The sequence below is a fragment of the Desmodus rotundus genome, chromosome 6 (assembly GCF_022682495.2).
Source record: "Desmodus rotundus isolate HL8 chromosome 6, HLdesRot8A.1, whole genome shotgun sequence".
NCBI lineage: Eukaryota > Metazoa > Chordata > Mammalia > Chiroptera > Phyllostomidae > Desmodus > Desmodus rotundus.
In genome coordinates, this window is record NC_071392.1 from 14,095,724 (window position 1) to 14,115,339 (window position 19,616).

General features: G+C 36.4%; 1 protein-coding gene across 7 annotated transcripts in view; it reads right to left on the bottom strand.

Annotated features, from left to right (window-relative positions):
- The window catches only part of PALS2 (protein associated with LIN7 2, MAGUK p55 family member), a 93,385-nt gene that overhangs the window by 11,441 nt on the left and 62,328 nt on the right, over positions 1-19,616 (bottom strand). For 5 of the 7 annotated variants that reach the window (XM_053926634.2, XM_053926635.2, XM_053926636.2 and 2 more), the window contains exons 4-10: positions 18,779-18,928; positions 17,777-18,004; positions 7,861-7,902; positions 6,051-6,182; positions 4,074-4,173; positions 3,681-3,749; positions 1,272-1,433 (exon numbers count right to left, since the gene is read on the bottom strand). In XM_053926634.2, coding sequence (XP_053782609.1) covers positions 1,272-1,433; positions 3,681-3,749; positions 4,074-4,173; positions 6,051-6,182; positions 7,861-7,902; positions 17,777-18,004; positions 18,779-18,928 — 883 coding nt within the window. The remainder of the gene's footprint in view (positions 1-1,271; positions 1,434-3,680; positions 3,750-4,073; positions 4,174-6,050; positions 6,183-7,860; positions 7,903-17,776; positions 18,005-18,778; positions 18,929-19,616) is intronic. The other 2 variants (XM_053926639.2, XM_053926637.2) reach the window with 1 other exon arrangement.

Here is a 19,616-nt window from a genome sequence, read left to right on the forward strand (position 1 = left end):
AGAAAGAAAAGCAACTGTTTCTGGTAAGTAGGCCCAAGGTGGGGGTAGAGGAAAAGGGTTGTTTTTTCCATTAAATGTCCTTAAGAACTACTTAACTAAAATAGTGTACATGTATTAATTTGATAAAAAAAAAATACTTTAAAATACTTTGACCAGAGTGGGGTTTTTACAACTACTTAACTAGGATCTGTCAGAGTTTAGTGATTTATAGTGCCTACAGTGGAATCCAAAGCCTTACTCTGAGGGCTGAGAAAAAATAGCACATGGGGGCACTGATACGGTTACTCTCCCAGCAACCCCTAAGGACTTTAGCAATAAGATTATTCGCTGCGAATTAAACCTCAAAAAAGGATGAAAATAGAGAAACTCTAAAATTCATCTAAAAGAGATGGAGTAACATCGAGCTAAGATTTGACTCAGAACAGCTCAAAGGCATTAATATACCTAAAGAAATACTTTGTTAACCAAAATAAGGGGGTTTGGTCAGCAATAGAAGTACAGAAAGGAGGTTTATAAAGGCAACACTGGCCTGTCTCCTGCATTCTTCAGGGGAAGAGCATGTAAACTCCCACAAGCAAAGGCTCAAGGATCCTTAAAATAAAGACAAATGTATATTATCCTTGTAAGTCAGTGATATCATCTAACTCCTCGATCTAATTCCATTCTCATCAAGCATACTTCTGACATCATTACTGAACTTAACATGTAAATATGCAAATAGAGAAAGAACACAAACATCATGAGCGTTTAATTCACTTAATGGTTATACTTCCCATCAGTATCATTTCATTTTGTACATCAATCTTCGTGACCTTAATTACTGCTGCCTGCTCTGGAAGATGAATCACCCTTGATGTGCCATCAAAAATCAGGTTTATGATCTTGCAGGACCACACAAACTAACAAAGGGATTGCCACGGTGAGAAGTACCTGAGGATCCAGCAGGTTTCTCTCTTTTCTTTACACTAAACTGGGCAAAAAATACAACTTCAGGTAGTAAAAGAAAATACAAAGCTAATGCTGACTTTGCCACAACGCTCAAAGCTTGTATTAACTACCACTCCGCACTGCGGAGTATGGAGAAGTGACTGCCACCAGGCAGCGGGCTGACAGGGAATAGTGCTATTGCAAGACAGCCGTATTTTTCAGTATCTTCTATTTGTTTGTTCTCACTGACACGATAAAAACATTATTTGGGAATACAGATAATATAATCTGCCCCCACCACATTTTCCTGCCAATGAAATAGCAAAGAAAACACAAAAACTTACATGGCACTGTAGTTCCAAATCTAGTGGGATTCAACACTATGAACCTGTTTTTCAAGCTTCTTCGTCCCACACCTTGAGCTCCTATTAATACTAATGTCTTTCTTTGGAAGGGAGGCATTTTGGCTACCTCCTCATAGATTTGGATTTCATGACGATCAAATTCTAAACGTAAAAGGAAACGGAAAACATCATACTCAATTGTCTTACATGGACAAAAAAAACCTGTTATTCTGTTCAGTAATGTCTTACCTGTCTTGATAGTTAAATATCATTTAAATTGTACTCAGTACAGATTTATTTTTATTAATCGGGTAAAGTACAAGAAATTATATTTTAATTTAAACATCTGCTTCCATCCATGTGCTCTTAAAATTTGACTAGCCAACCTAGAAAAATGTCTGCTTCATCCTTACCAGATATTTTATTCATAAAAGCTTTTTTTATCAATTCATGAGTAGAAATAATTCCTTTAAAATAAATAATTCAGGGACAAATAGTTTATATAATTTATTCAGCTAAAAACTGTGTATCAGCAGCCCTGGCTGGTGTGGCTCAGTGGATTGAGTGCTGGCCTGTGAACCAAAGGGTCACAGGTTCAACTCCCTGTCAGGGCACATGCCTTGGTTGAGGGCCAGGTCCCCAGTTGGGGGCATGCAAGAGGCAACCACACATTGATGTTTCTTTCCCTCTCTCTCCCTTTCTCTAAAAATAAATAAATAAAGTCTTTATTAAAAAATCGCAGTCTTTAAAAAAAATAGTGTATCAAACATGGAGGACAGCAGCACACCTCGCGCGGCTGCTTAAGTAAGTTCTCGTCGGGTAAGTGTGCCCCTCCAGTGACATAAATGATCGAACACCGCCTTCGTGACTCTGTAAGAGCCAGTTTGCACGCATTCGCATTTATTAATCAGCACAATGCATGCAGAAAACATTCCGACATTTAATTATTAAGATTCTAAATGTATGTATAAAATATAGGATCCAAATTATTTTCAGTAATCCAAATTATTACATGCCAAAATTATAATCTTATTTAGTAGAAAAATTACAAATTTCCTATTTTGCAAAAAAGCTTTAACAACATATAGTTAATGACTACTAAGGCTAAACTGAGTTTGAAATATTATATTGCCATTATTATGGCTATAACTCTCAATCTGTAGTAATAACACTTCTTAGGTTATTTTAACAGCAACTCTTTTTTTTTTCTATTTGTTTTTTATTTTTATTTATTTTCTTTTTTTGGTATTATTTTTTAAAATTTTTATTGTTATTCAATTACAGTTGTATGCGCCTTTTCTCCCCATCCCTCCACCCCACCCCACCCAAACCCCCCTCCCTCCCCCACCTCTATCCTACCCCTTGATTTTGTCCATGTGTCCTTTATAGTAGTTCCTGTAATCCCCTCTCTTCACTGTCCCCACCCCACTCCCCCCTGGCTATTGTTAGATTGTTCTTAACTTCAATGTCTCTGGTTATATTTTGTTTGCTTTTTTCTTCTGTTGATTATGTTCCAGTTAAAGGTGAGATCGTATGGTATTTGTCCCTCACCGTCTGGCTTATTTCACTTAGCATAATGCTCTCCAGTTCCATCCATGCTTAAACAGCAACTCTTAAACTGATATTAAGGGAGAGCCTATTTTCTCATTATTATATTATTATAATATATTACTTCCTTTATAGTATGCTATTTAGTTTAATATCAGTGAAGAGGCAGCTCTGAACTAAAGAAAGTACTTTAAGATTGACAATTCCTTGGAGTAAGTTTCCAGAGATACGTTTCACTCCTATCAGCCTCTAAAAATGAAAAGAACAACTATGGTAGTTGTCATATTTATCTGTCCTTAAGTCTAAAAGATTTAAGAAAGAGTCCTAAGAGATTAGACTAACACTAATACTTATTTTTATTTTATTTTGGTGTACAGGACTATGCTCTAACCAAGTAAGCCACCTGGCCTGGGCAGATCAGACGAAGATTTTGTTCAGCACTATTTTCCCAAAAGTATTATGGACATTGTTATGGCCGAATATAGTTGCCTCAATCATAACTTTTAATACCTTCATAAAGGCATTTTGCTCTTTAGAAATGACACATAAATTACTATCGAAGTTCTCTGAATGGATAGTTTCAATTATAAATTGCTCCTTCATTAACACAAGCATAAATCCTAACCAATTCATTGTATTGTAAACTATACTCATAAAATAAAGCACATTGTAACAGTATAAACATATGTACTATTAGGATTTAAATAATGTCTTTATATTATATTGTACTATGCATTCACATGAATTGGGTACTAATCTGAGTTATATTCTCTGAAAGTTATACACTTAGATCTTATGCCACACTGAGTAATAATATAAAGCTATTTCACCGAGACTTCTCAAAAAGTATTTCAAACGTACCTGCATTTCTGGTTGTGAGGTACATCATCTTTTTCTTTTTTTTGCTACTTATGGTTCCACAAAAAGGTCCTGAAGGATGACAAGACAAATATAACCTAAGCAGCATGTCAAAATATGATAAAATTGCCCTGTGGTTTTCTATAGGAGTGGAAGAATTATCTCCCCAATGTTGCATCCTACAAAGCAGAAGGGGCAGCTGAGCCACTGAATTCTGACACCATACCAGCAGGTGGCATAAAGGGACCAAAAGTTTACATTTGAGAGAGATACAATAAAGCAGATGGGGATTAATTTTAGATATATATTAAATAAAGTAATTTGCTAATTCAGATGAAAGAGGTAAAGAAAGGTGGCCACAAAGGATGACTTGTTACTTATTGTGTAGCTCATCACCTGAACTGTCCCAGTCTCTTCTAACAAATGCCTTTCTCTTCTCTTCCAGGAACTGGCTTGGAATGAGACCAGCGCTTCCTCCCTCTTTTACATGGCTAGCCTAGAATCAAATTAATGAATTGTGTATGTCAGTGACCAAAATTTGAGACGATATTCTAAAAAGTAGGACAAGCAGTAGTCAGTAAAAAAAAAAAAAAACAAAAAAAAACCACATTTGCTCTTAAAAACTGACCTTGAGATTTAAATCCACGGCATTGTCAAATTATTTAAACACTTTAGCACTAAGGAATCAAGTGGCACCTAATCAAACAATCCACCCACCACCTGGTAGGAAAATCTGGGGACCAAAAGACAAAAGTAGACAGGCTCTTCAAATTACCAAAACTTTTTATTTATAATACTAAGTTAGTCAAGAATGGAAAGGAACAAATGCTATTCTGTGTGTTTATAGCACATTCCATCTAGCATCCTTTATTTTAGTAAGATATTTTCTACCAACCTTAGTCCTACCAGGGTGGTATTTCCTGAGGCCACATCAGAGAAAGACAGCGGTGGGAAAACAGAGTGGAGCTTGTAACTCACACTAGCAGCAATCTGAATATCCTCAGAGGTAGTTACGTTTAAGGAGGTAAAACTTCAACTACTGTCAAACTTTTAAAATAAAATCCAAAGAAGTGCCAGTAGTCAGAGAACTGGCTACCTAGTGGCTTATTCCACAAAGTCAGTGACTTTATTCTTATAAACTAGCATAAAAAAATCTGGTACATTTTTAGCAATTACAATCCCAAAAGACAGAATTAAAGGAACAGACAACAAAATGCAGGAAGAAATTGAGATAATGGTGAAAGAATTAGACAAGAAAACTAAGAGATGGCATTCAACGAGTCAGAAAATAGAAACTGAAAACATTCTATGAAGGACACAGCCACAGAAGGCAGGTATTTCAGGTGACCAGTCTAAGGAAATCAGTGGAAAGCTGCTGAAATCATGAATTCCACTGCTTTGTTTTCTAACCAGCTGTACATATTAATGTCTTAATTTAAATTTAAGGACCCCTTAGTAAGACTGTTCTCATTCTTATAATTCATTCCCCTTGGAAATCAATATAACTTATTAGAGCTAATTGCATTACTGATATATCGGTTTAATTTAGAGTTTAGTGCTAAGTCCTGGGTCCTTTTCTCACAGCTTGTTCTTTAATGAGACTCTGATAGCTGAAGGAAATTTAGACTTCCAATTTGCTAGTTCCTCTGGTTCTGAACACTGTGGCTGTTAGCAGATGCAAACAACGACAAAAACAGACTTATGGCTGCGAGAGATTTCTGAAAGCTGTACTAAGGGAAAGGAGAAAGAACACCATCACACAGATCTGGAAAAGCCAGGGGACAAAATGCAGTGATAACACACATCCTGTTCCATACACACAGATTTCAGTGCACAATCAAGCACAACACTGATGGTACAGCACGCCTTCACTTCTCAACACATGAGAAGCGGGAGGCAAACAGATTTAAGAGCTAAGAGCTTAACAAATTGTTTTATTTGCCATGAATGTATTCAGAGGAAGGGGAGACGAGAGAAAGACTACTACAACCACAATAAAAAAAATAAAAAAACTCCTGGTTAAAACAAAGAAAAACAAACACTGAGAAGGGATGGCCCCAGACGAGTTGTTCTCACCCGATTCTGTATCTTACTGCAAACGCACATCTGGAAGAGCCAACTGGTCTAATCCCTAGACCCGGGATGGCATCACAATCTAGTTAATTCTGCATTTATTAACAGCTACCCAACAAATTCTCTCCCAATTTGGTCTTCCATCCATAAAATCAGCAGCCATGAAGCAGGAGCTATTCATTCAGGAAGAGACGTTGGAACAAATGCTCATACCACCATCTTCCTAAAGATTCAAATATTGGCCAGATCTAAGACTGAAAATAAAAAACCAGCTGAGGAAATTCTGAGAAGCATACTAACCTGCCACCAGTTTGGGTCTTCTCTGTTTACAATCTGAAGAATTTCTCCTTTTGAAAACTTCAATCCTGCTTCCTTGCAGGGTATTAGGTTATCATTATATGGATTATAATCAAAATGACACTTCACAAATACCTAAAACACACAGAATAAATAAAAATACTATAGATTATCACTTGTCACTGAATGTTTGAAATCTTTTTCAAAACACTTGGATTTCATTATTATTGACAATGTATTTATTTTTATTTTTTAAAATCCTCACTCAAGGACATGCTTATTGATTTTAGAGAGAGGGGGAGGGTGGGGACGGGGGAGAAAAATATCAATGTGAGAGAGAAACATCAATCAGTTGCCTCTCGTATGTGCCCTGATCGAGGATCGAACCTACAACCTAGGCATGTGCCTGGACTGGACTTGAACCGGCAACCTTCTGGTTTATGGGAGGACGCTCCAACCAACTGAATTATACAGTCCAGGGCTTCGACGATATATTTAATACTTCAACCAAGGAACTTATCTCTCTTTCAAATAAAAAGTAAATTATCAGGATGTTATGACCACAAATTATTAGGGAATTAACACATTAAAATTTTGTTTCTATTTTAACATCTAATCTTAAATCAACAGTTTTACCATCATTTAATTCCACCTTTCTTTTCACATGAATTTCCAACCAACACTGCATAATTTTTATGCAAGCAAATGCTACTTCCTAATTAACATCCTGAAACAATATATGCAGTTGATTGAAGGCATATATTTCATATATTGGGACTAACTTTTTGAAAGAGCTCTGCAACAAAAATTAAATAATAAAAGTTCATGTTGAAGATGGACTGAGCTGTATTTAGTAACCTTAAAAAAATACCAACTTTCATCCCTGTTAGTAATTTTCTTTTTAAATCACACAGACTTACACTGGCCAAAACTAGTGTGGAAAATACTTTTCTGGAATCATCTTGCTCTGATTTTAAGATCAGCATTAAATTAATTGTAAGACAAATACTGAAAAAGGCCTGAAACTACTTTAAATTAATTTAACTATACAAATTTCTTTTAAATCTGTTTTATCAATTAAAGTATGTCAGTTACCAGTTAGTTATGATCTCCAGTATCTAGAATATTTTGCTTATTTACTTCAATTTGAATTCTAATTAAGCTAAGCATTTTCAGTACTTGATAGCAAGTTCAGACATAACTTAAAACAAACTTTTCATGCATATTTGTAGAAATTCAAATTTATCTTCTAAAGAACTGACTGAGCATTAATCAGCAGGTAAACCTTAATAAGCAGGAGAAGCGCATAATTAGTCAAAATAATGTTATTTTTCTATTTGTTTATCATATGCCTGTAAATATAACCACACCAGATATTCAAATAACACACACAAACACCTTATTAGTGCAGTAAAATGTAATGTGGTGGATGCATATTAAATGACTTTAAAATAATTAAATTTGGGTACATGTGACAGAATTTTAGTTTTTTACAATTAGATGTTTTTAAAAGAAAGCATTCAGAACATTTTCAACAACTTTGGAAAGGCTAAATAAATGTCAATGTTTAGAAAAATTGGCAAGCCAATCATTCTTTCTGGTATACAACTTTAGCTGGATCTAAAAAAGCAAGCATACAGATAATATTAAGGTAGCCTAAAATGTGACAACTGGCTAACTTGACAATAACATGCAGCTCAATGACTCGGCAATGGAGAAAACCCAAAATGATTAAGTGTAATCAAGGTAAATTTAGTTGGCTGATGAGACAGAAAAACGGAGTCCCAGAGACTCTCCGGGAATGACATCATACCTGATGGGCGTGTGCTGGATGCCTCTCCATTTTGATGCAACTCTAGAAATATATTTTTCATTGTATAAATAAAGCCAGGCTTTAAAGTGAGAGTAAATCAACAAAATAGAAACAAACTACTGGTCCATGTTATTACTTCACACATTAGGTAAAGCAACTACCTCCCTAAATAATTGTCCATACAGTATACTCTCTGAAAATTATAAATGACAGAAGCAAAAAGTCAGAGGGGTTTGAGATGAGGCAGAGAAAAAGCATGGGCACGCAAAGTTGTAAAAATACTAGGACACTCCTTCCTCCTCAAGAAAGCTGCACGGGACGAACAGTAAGGGCACCGTGCCATCCGACCATGACGATGTTTGCAATTCTTACCTGTGCGACAGACTATGTTTTGTAACCATAAAGCTCAGATTTTCTGAGTTTGTCCAAATTCCAAATATTCATTCCCCAACTCCCATCAAATTGTTCTGAAAACGTCATTGTTTGTGGAACAAAAACCATACCTTTCAAATGTAAAGGATTTCTAGAGGAAATAATTGTATTTTTTCATTTATTAAATTAGTTTTGGAATATTACTTTTATGCTCAAAAACTCAGATTAAACTGGTCTTACTTTGAACTTTGAAAATTTGTCTGAAAGAATTAATGAACCTAATCTTTGATCTAAACATTCTATAATAACCTGAAAATCATTACAGATTTGTCTAGTATAATTATATTTTATTAAGTTCACTTTAAACTGTTTCACTAATAGGCTATCGATGTTAACTGATCATTTGTTATTAAAAAGTTTCTAAACACAACCTAACACATTTCAATCTCACATTCTTATTAAAAGAGAGATCTGAATGACTAGCAATCTAAAGTAGATGGAAGAGAGAAAGGGAAGCACAAATGGCTTTTAAATACAGAAGATGTACAACCTCACGCAGAGTAGAAAAACAAATTAAAGCTATATTATGATAACATCTCGTTCCTGTCGGATTAGCATAAATACAAATACTTGATATACCATGGCTGGACTATGAGCCAACAGTCATTCTTCTAACAGGTTGGTAAAAATGCTGGCTCAATCCCTTAGGAGGACAATTTGGCAATAACTTTCAAAATTACAAATGTAAAACTCTCTGACCTAGCAATCCACCTCTGGGAATATATTCAATAGTAATGTTATTCAGATACATATAAAGTGACTTATGAATAAGACTATTAACTACTGAATTATTCCTAATTGGAAAAGATCAGACACACACTAATTATTTAACAACAGGGAACTAATTAAACAAATCTATGTAATATAACACTATGCAGATGTTAGGAAGGGGAGGGAGATGTATTTCCACAGGCAGACTATGAATCAAAAAGAAAAGATATTCAAGATAGTGTGGTTAATTAAAAAAACAAAACAAAACAACAAGGTTCAGAGTGTGTACACTATGTAACCTTTTCATAAAAAAGGGGGTAGAAGGGGAAGAAGAACATATAACTTTTACTTACTTGCATATGAATAAAGAAACTCTGGAAAGATAAAGTAATAGCATGGTATCCTATGGGGTGAGTGGGGACTAGATTAGCAGATTAGGAGGGAGGTTTCAACTGAATACAAATTTCTATTTCTTGAATTTTGAACCATGGGAATGATTTCACTTATTCAAAACTTAAATTTCTGTAGTAATAAAAGATAAAATGATTCCTGCTTCTAAGATGAAGCAACAAGGACTCCCAAACTGAAACAACAAAAACATTGAACAAAACATGTGAAACATTTTTCAAGACATCAGACAACGAAGAGATGTTGATTCCTAAAATGCGGAAACGAGATGAGCTATACATTTGCTCCAGCTAACGGCACAGAGAAGTTTCCACTGTGCAACTCGGGAAAGGAAAATCCGTGTGGAGCCTGGTGGTCTCCAAAAGTTAAGGAGATGGGCAGGAGGCCAAGGTGTCTGGAGTGCACAGAATAGTCAGTGAGGAAAGGGTTACACTCAGAAAGAGCTCAAGAACTGCAGAGGACTCACTTGGGTCTTCAGCGAAGTACTGATCAGTGCTCATGTCTGAGGACACTGCTCAAGGCCAGGTAAAGAACCAGCATTACGAGAACAATTTAAGGAGTTTGTACAGGGTCAGAAATGGCCTCTATTTCATCAGGGTGAATGGGAAAACCTCATCACTCATGAGGCATTGAGTGTAAAGGGGGGTTATGCCCTATACTTAATCCTGCTGTGGTTCCACCTAACAAAAGCTTAAAAGCAAGACCTAAAAGGATCAAACTGCTCCCACGTCACTTAAGTATCCTAGAACAAAGCCTAGCAATATTTCTAAGAATACGAAAATGTCCAGTACTCAACCAGGCAAAATTCATGATGTCTGACAGCCAATCAAATATTACCAGGCATGCAAATAAGCAGGAAAATATAACCTAAAATGTTCAGAAAAATCCATCAAGAGGGATCCCAAAATGACAAATATGCCTGAATAGATAGAACATTAAAGTAGTTATTTTCACTTTACATATTTATGCACATGTTCAAGAAGCTAGAAGAAATGGGCATGTAGGTAGAAATATACCAGATATAAAAAAGACTCAATTTGAATTTCTACAGGTGAAAATCAAAATGTCTGGGACAAACTTATATACCAGATGTGATTAACAGCAGATTGGACATTTGGGAAGAAAAGATTAGTTAACCTGGAGACATACCAATAGAACCTATACAACGTGAAAAATCAGGAGAAAACTAAACTGAAATAAATGAACAGAGTTATTAATGAGCTATGGGGACAATTTCAAGGACACAAATATACATGTAACTAGTGTCACCAAAGGATAGGAGAAATAGATGCATAGAAAAAATATCAGGAAATAACAGTAATTGTTTTCTGTATTTGATGAAGGAAACCGCCTTTTCAACAAATGAAACTAGGAAGACAGGATATCTATATGCAAAAAAATGCCCCAAACCCTTTCATTATCTTATAGGAAAACATACTACGCAAAAACTCATAAAGTAAATGGATCATAGAGCTAGGTGTAAAGCATAAAACTATAAAACTTTTCTTTAGCCTCATTCAAGGATTTTTTTTTATTGCTCTGAGGGGGGTGGAATGTGGAGGGAGTAGGGAAAGGAGTGGGGAGAGTGACGGGGGAGGGAGAGGGGAGGAGGAGAGGGGGAGAGAGAGAGAGGAAGAGAGGAAGGTGGGGGTGAGAGAGAAAGAAACATCGATTGCTTGCCTTCTCATATGCACCCCAATTGGGAATCAAACCTGCGACCTTTTGGTCTACTGGACAGCGCTCCAACCAACTGAGCCACACTGGCCAGGGCAAAACTATAAAACTTTTAAAAAGAAAATATAGGAGAAAACCTTTATGACTTTGAGTTAGACAAGAGTGTTTTTATACAGAATAACAAAAGCAAAAATTTTAATCATAAACATTGTTTTGTTTTATAACTAAAAAAATAGATAAATTGGAATTCATCAAAAACAGTGACAGACTCATAGAGAGCAGGCTGACAGCTGTTGGAAGGGAGCAGAGGGACAGAGCAAAAACTCACGGATATGGAAAGCGGTGTGGTGACTGCCACAGTAAAGTGGTGGGGGCGGGGGTGAGGGAGATGGAGAGGGTGTAGGGCAGATAAATGGTGGTGGGCGGAGGTTTGACCTGAAGTGGTGAGTGCACAGTGCTATGTACAGATGATGTGTTGTAGAGCTGTGCATCTGAACCTGTGTAATTCTGTTAGCCAGTGTCACCCCAATAAATTCAATAAAAAGGAAAAAATAAAAAACTTCCACTCTTTGTATTATACTGTTAAGAGAATGAAAAAGACAAGCCTTTTCACTGGGAGAAGTCTTTGTTAATCTTAATTCTGATAAAGTACTTGTATCCAGAAGACATAAATTCTCAAAACCAAGTAACAAGAAAACATACAACTCAATAAAAAATGGGTAAAAGATTTGAAAATATCACCAAAGTAGACGTAAGCACGGCATGAACACATGAAAAGATGCTTAATGTCAGTAGTTGTTCGGGAAATGCCAATTAAAACCATGTGCGGTAAAGGCCGACCAGACCAACAGGTGGTAAAGATGTGCAGCACCTGGAAGTCTCACGGGATGCTGCTGGGAACCTAAGTTAGTGCCGCCACTTCCGAAAGCAGCTTACTCCCTACACCTTATTTCTGCCTTTCGGACTCAGAAGTGACTTGGCTATTCATCTTATCAAATACCATGGAAAACCCATTGGAATTTCATTGAATTTGCAAGTCAATTTGAGAAAAATTGACACCTTCACAATAGTCTCTTTCTGTCCATGAACATTATATATTGCTGTTTTTTAGATATTCATAACATTTTTGTGTGTAGCAGCCTTGAGTGTTTTTGTTAGATTTATTCCTAGACTTAATGTGACATTCTCTGACTCTACTGTAAATGTCTTAGTTACATTTCTAGATGTTCGCTGATGACATATAGAAATGCAACTGACTTTTGCATACTAATCTTATTTCCAAGTACCTTGCTAAACTCTATTTTTCAAATAATTTATAGTTTTGGGGAGTTTCCATTAAAAATAATTATTTGAAAATAAGTTTTATTGTCTCATATTTAAACCTTTTGCTTTTATAATTTATTTTGTATTTCTGTACTTAACTGAACTTCCAATAAAGTAATGGATAGAAGTGGTTCTAGTGAACACTGTTTTCTAGTTCTTAATTTTTAAAAAATTGGCAAAGACTTAATCTGTTTCAAACTTTGTATGCTGGCTTCTTCGGCTTAATGAGTGCCAACAAATAAATGTGTAAAAACAATAATTTAAAAAGCAGCAGTGTCCAGAGGGCTCAGAACTTCACTACATACTGAACAAAAAATTTGAAAGCAGTCAAAATTCTTGAAGTTTTATTTTCTTTAGAAGTTGAGTCAAGTCCATTTCCCTCATTAAAATTCTGAATATCACCCTCTTCCCCAAAAGCAAGTGGTACTTTTCCATCCAGCCTCTGCCAGTGCCCTTAGGCTTGCCGACATCAAGCCGGTCTAAGAGGCTGGGTGGCATTTCTGACAGCTCCTTAGGCTAAATGTGGCTGATAATGGTGGAAGTATTTGCTGCCACAGATGGCTGAGCGTCAGGATCGTTAAACTGGGTCACATTCCCTGGTTTGCACACATACTTGCTGCTTTGATATCAGAGATACTATTTACTCCTACTTTCTTTAAGCAGAACTAAAGATTTTTATCATCTGTAATAAGAGATATTTGTGTTATCATCCATTACTCCATATATCGTCTCGGGGCAAGTCCTTGTTACCAATCACAATTATGCCTGAAATCGGGCTAGTTTCTCCTGGCACTCAAGTAGTGTCAGGCACACCAGCTGAGGGGCTAGTTCCTGATTTTAAAGGGAATGCTTCCAACAGTCAACTAACTATTCAAAATATTTGTTCAATTTTTTTTAAAGTAAGATTTAAAAGCTTCTTTCCTGATCCTCAGTTATTAATCTTTTTTAAAGAATCATGAATAGGTATTGAATGTTATAAAATTCTCTATTGAGGTTTTTCCCTTTTAACCTGTTAATGTGCTTGGTTACATATATGGATTTTCTGATATGAAACCATCCTAGCATACCTGGGATAAATCCAACTTGGACATGTACATGTTGTATTATCATTTTTACACATGATTATGTTTCATATGTTAATATTTTGAGAATTTTTACATATACATCCTTGAGTGAAATGAAACTTTCTTATATTTTTGTTTTTAAGTATATTTTATTGACTATGCAATTAGTTGTCCCATTTTTTTCTCCGCTTTATCCCCCTCCATCCTGCACCCCCCACCTGCATTTCCCCCTCTTACTTCATGTCCACGTGACGTACATATAAGTTCTTTGGTTTCTCTATTTCCTATAGTATTCTTAACCTCCCCTTATCTATTTTGTACCTACCATTTATGCTTCTTATTCCCTGTACCTTTCCCCCCATTCTCTCCCTTCCCCACTGATAACCCTTCATGTGATCTCCATTTCTGTGTTTCTGTCATGTTCCAATTGGTTGTTTTTTGTTTTTGTTTTTTAGGTTCAGATGTTGAAAGTTGTAAGCTTGTTGTCATTTTACTGTTCATATTTTTGATCTTCTTCTTTTCCTTAGGTAAGTCCCTTTAACATTTCATATAACAAGGGCTTAGTGATACTGAACTACCTTAATTTGACCTTGTCTGGGAAGCACTTTATCTGCCCTTCCATTCTAAATGATAGCTTCGCTGGATAGAGTCATCTTGGATGTAGGTCCTTGCCTTTCATGACTTTGAATACCTCTTCCCAGCCCCTTCTTGCCTGCAAGGTTCCTTTTGAGAAATCAGCTGATGGTCTTATGGGAACTCCTTTGTTTTTCTTGCTGCTTTTAAGATTCTCTCCTTACCATTCATCTTGGGTAACTAAATTATGATGTGTCTTTCCATGTTCCCCCTTGGGTACAACTTCTTTGGGACTTTCCAAGCTTCCTGAACTTGCATGCTTATTTCCTTCACCAAATTGTGGAAGTTTTCCTTCATTATTTTTTCAAATAAGTTTTCAATTTCTTCCTCGCCCTCTTCTCCTTCTGGTACCCCTATGATTTGGATGTTGGAACCTTTAAAGTTGTCCCTGAGTTTCTTAAGCCTCTCATTTTTTGAATTCTTGTTTCTTAATTCTGTGCCAGTTGAATGTTTATTTCTTCCTTCTGTTCCAAATTTTTGAGTCCCCATTTCCTTCCCTTTACTGTTGGTGTCCTGTATATTTTTCTTTATTTCACTTTGTATAGCCTTCACTTCTTTCTTTATTTTGCATCTGTACTCAATCATTTCTGTGAGCAATCTGATTACTAGTGTTTTGAACTCTGCATCTGATAGGTTGGTGATCTCCTCATCGCTTAGTTCTTTTTCTGTTTCGATCTGTTCTTTCATTTGGAACATTTTCTTTGTCTTGGCACACCCTTTATGTTGTAAGGGGTGGAGCCTTAGGTATTCGCGAGGGCGAGGCAATCCATATAGCTGCAGTGTGGTGCTGTATGTGGGGGAGGGGTCGGAGAGGGAACAATGCTACTTGCTGGGCTCTTGCCCCATATTCAGTCACTTCCCTGCTACCCACAAGAAAATTGGGCCTTTCTGGTGCTGACTCCTGGGTGGATGGGTTTGTGTATGTTCTAGGACCCCTCCAACAGACTCTCCTGTGAGATTGGGAGTTTCTCTCACCACAACAACTCCCACAGCTTTTTACAGCCAGAGGTTTTGAGGCTTTATTTCCCTGCACTGGAACCCTGGTTTGCACTGTCTGTCTCGCTCCACAGTTATTCCTGCCATTTTATCCTAACACAAATGTGGGACCCCCTGGTCCACCAGCCACCACCTCACCACACATCCTCTCCACCCCGGCTGCCCATCTCTGCCCCTCCTACCAGTCTGGATGAATGTTTCTTCTTTAACTCCTCGGCTGTTGGACTTCCATACAGTTCAAACTTCTGGCAGTTCTGGTTATTTTTTTGTTTTTAAATTCACTGTTGTCCTTGTTTTGGTTGTGCAAGGAAGAAGTGTATCTCCCTATATCTCCATCTTGGCCGCAAGTTCTAATTTCTTATAATATTTTTTGGTACCTGGGTCATACTGGCCTCAAAGAACAAGTAAAAAATTCAATTTGGCCTTAATGAACAAAAATGGAATTATAAACAGCCTTGGGGAATTCTATATGTACTTTGAAGAATTTCAGAATTAACTACAACTTCTAATTTACCTTAGTCTTCAAATTTTAACATATAGGTCCTTAGAATTTTTAGTAAGCACCTCAAATGATACTGATAGGGATGACCTACAGATCATGCTTTGAAAAACAGCACAGTGGGAAGGTTGAGCTCCTGGCTTCCATCTGGTCTCACAGCAATTCTTTTAGAGCTGAAGAGGCTAAACGCTCTTGCTTCCCCTAGTATCTCTTAAGTAAGATAACCATAGTTTGCCCAGAACACTCGTTTATGCCTGTTGTTACAGCATAATTAGCAATCGCTCCCCCTTTCACTTTAAAAAAGGTCCCAATATTGGGTATGTTTTAGCTCTCCGGTTCGAAGACTTCATGTTACAGTTTCTTTCTTTCTTTCTTTCTTTTTTTTATGGTAAAATAGGTCTGAAAGCCACAGGCTTGGATGATCTCTCTTTCCCCATTTCAATCCCTTCTCCCAGTTCTTAAAGCTAAATAAAAACCAGTGTTTGAGAAGGCATGGGATAAGGAAAAATTTATGCCCAAGAAAGACCTAAATATCCTTGCATCTCATGTTATTCAGATTAGCTCATCAGTTGTAGAATCTACAGAGGAATTTAGGCCAAAGCCCTAGCTATTCATATTAAAAAAATTATTTTTCCTGTAAAAGTCCATTATGGGCATGGTGAGCTGGTAATAATTCTGGAGTTTGGACCATAGGGGGAAAAAATTTTCCTAAGTAACATAACTAAGACATAGTTTAAAAAGTTAAAATTTGGGGTTCCATTTATCCAGATGGAAATGTGCAAATAATAATTCTTGTCCTTGAAGAAAAGTTCTCTACATTCATTTCCACCAAAGTTCATTACAAGGCTTTCAGAAGTCCAATTTACATATAAAAATCATGCCTAAATATTCTACCCTATCCTCTGAGAAACAATATAAAACAGGCATTCAACATGTTATCTCAAACAATTGCATGGAAACGAAAAAGCCTTTTAAATTTTCATATTAACAGTATGAAAATAAGATATACTAGTACTATTTCTAGATTTTAAAAAATCTTAACATTTTACGCACACATGAAACAATAATTTCTGGAACAAACCCAATCAATTAAAGTCATCTAAAACACTGGTAGGGGGGTAATGGGGGAAAGAAGGGGAAGGGGCCAGCAAGGGAACGTGAATATAGGACTCATGGGCACAGACAATGGGGGGGTGCTGCTGTGGGAGTGAGGAGGGTGAGGTAGGGGTGAATAATGGGGAAAAAGTTGGGACAACTGTGACTGAACAATAAATATAAAAAAAAACATTGATTTTAACATAAATTAAAAAAATAAAACACTGGTAGGTATCTCTTATTTCTACATTATCTAGGCTTAAAAACCCTCTCCTCCGTTCCAACACTCCTACAATAATTGTCAATTGTTTCTTTGTAATTACTTCATTACTTTTCCTTCCTTTATAATTCTATTACAACAGCGATTTTCAGCCGTTTTCATCCCACGGCACACATAAACTAATCACTAACGTTCTACGGCATACCCAAGAATATATATTCTGCTCATCTGACAAAAAAAATAGGTAAAATTTTGATTCATTTACACCAGATGGCTATTTTTGTGTTGGCCGTTGTCATTTTTTTATTTGACAATCTAAGGCAAAAAGAGGTCAGCGTCCCTGACTAAATAGTCGTCTTTTTTTTTTTTTTACTTGACAATCTAAGGGAAAAGAGGTCAGTGTCCCTGACTAAATAGTCAGGTGCATGTTTTAAAAATTCTTGCAGCGCACTGACAGAAAATCACTGCTCTAGTCCATCATGTGCACACTAAGCTATAGGTGGTTGAAACTACACTGTTCTCTCATAGGGCCTGGAACATAATAGGTATCAAAAACGTCTACTAGATTAATGACTAAGCGGCTTTAGGGTTTTTCTGGTACCTAGCTGTACATTACTGGAATGGTACAGTTCATGGTGTGCCCAGAGAGACTGCTTTACTAATTCCTTTATAGTAGTAAGATGACATTGATTGTTTAAAACTTCAAAAATCCAGCCATGATAAAATAAGGCAATTCAGAACGATTAAATCAGACATTTCCCCTTCTTTTTTCAACAAAAGAGTAGCAAGTGGTGGTTATATCCAACAGTTGATTAAAGAAATAAAAGTACTCTTGGTATTACCAAGATTTTTATTACTAACCTGTTGAGGAGTAATGGTATCTCTATAGCTTGGTAAAATTTTCAGGGTGACACTTCCACTAATATTCTTCAGTAATTCTTGTAACTCCTTTGGATTGTTTCCAACCTCATGGCCATTGACTTCCTTAATGATATCTCCCACATGAAGCAGACCCTGCCGGTCTATCATGCCTCCATGAAGGATTCGGGCGATTACCAGGTCATTATTTTCAACCCTAAATGTTACACCCTTAAGGAAATAGGAAATGGAATTGTCATTGATTTTAGATTTTTTTAAAAAATCTTAACACACTCATGGATATGTGTATATAAGAAAGTAATTCTAAAATTAGATGAGTCATTCCTGTTTTCCTTAGGTTCTCTCCTGTGTCAATATCCTAATCTCCTTTAACCATGTGCAACTGTGACAACAAACAGCGCCCTTACAAAAAGACTTCCATGCCAAGGTGAACGTGAAGAAATGAAACATATATTAGGCTTCATTCCTCGGGATAAAAAGAACCTTGAAGGAATAAGAAAGGGTAGTTGTACATTCTGATGGCCTTGTTCCTGGCTTTTCTTTATTCCATTTCACTGTTTTTATAGTCAGGATCCAGAAATAATAATTTTAGCAGGAAAGTGTAAACATCACTTCTCATAGAGCCCGACCATGTCTTCACTTTTTAATAACTATTTCAGTGTTTTGATACTATCATTAGCAAGCAACCTGAGATAATTTCTTCAAAGGGTATAGGGAAAAAAAATACAGGACTTGTTTTCTGAAATTTTTGCCAATTAGCAAACTTTTCTTGCCTCTATTTCAATTTAACTTTTACCTTAACTTTGTATGCTAAATCAAGTGGAGAGAGCATCAAGTGTGTATTTTATATGGAGGCTACAAAAGACATAAATCATACAAAGTTTCATTACAATACAAGTTTTAAGAGAAAAAAGTGACATACAGTGGCCGAGCCACAAGTATGTTAGGCTTCAGATGTGAGAAGGCACTGACCCATCCACTCACCAACGGTTCCCCAGCTCGTTTGTGAATACCAAGAATGCGAATGGCATCTACTGGCAATAGCTGGTTATTGACAGAATTATTCATTTCGGGGCTTGACGGAGGTGAATCATAGCACTTCGATGCCACAATATCATGGGCCTCCAGGAGGGACTGTGAGGAATCAAAACAGCCTGTGGTTATTCATTACTGAGGGAAAAAGTTATTAAAGATAACTTAGTTCATTATCCCAGTGGAGTACTAAAAATTTCCAACACACATATTAGTGAATCCCCAAATTTGAGTCAAATCAAATGTATGTAGAATCTTTTAAAGAAATATAAACATATTTTAAACATCAAACAATATCGTTATTCCTTGTTTTAAGAGATTTGAAGAGAGTTTTGTGACGTGTCAAACGTGGCATGTTCAAAGGAAATTGAACCTGCATTTTCAAGTATGGTACAGTGGAGGCCCTGCAGTTCATTGTCACTGCTGTTACCACCATCAGCTCCATTCAATATTTACCACCAATCCCTATTCATTAGTTACCATGCAAACTCAACTGGCAGGAACCCTAATTTTTACCTTAATGTAGCTACATTAACGATACCAAGTATTTTTTACATGTGCAAGAAGTTTGCTAAAAGATGTCCAATAGAGAACAGAAAAATATCAGCATGTTATATCAGCGATAGGGAATTTTATATTAGAAATGAAGTTTGTAGTCTACAAATTATATATTTTTAAGGGGGACCAGAGGAGCCAGTGATGCTCCTGACTAAAGTTTTAACTTCTACACATACTATACATGTGCTATCATCATGGATGACTTTGATGTAGCTTTCTAGGGATTTCTTAT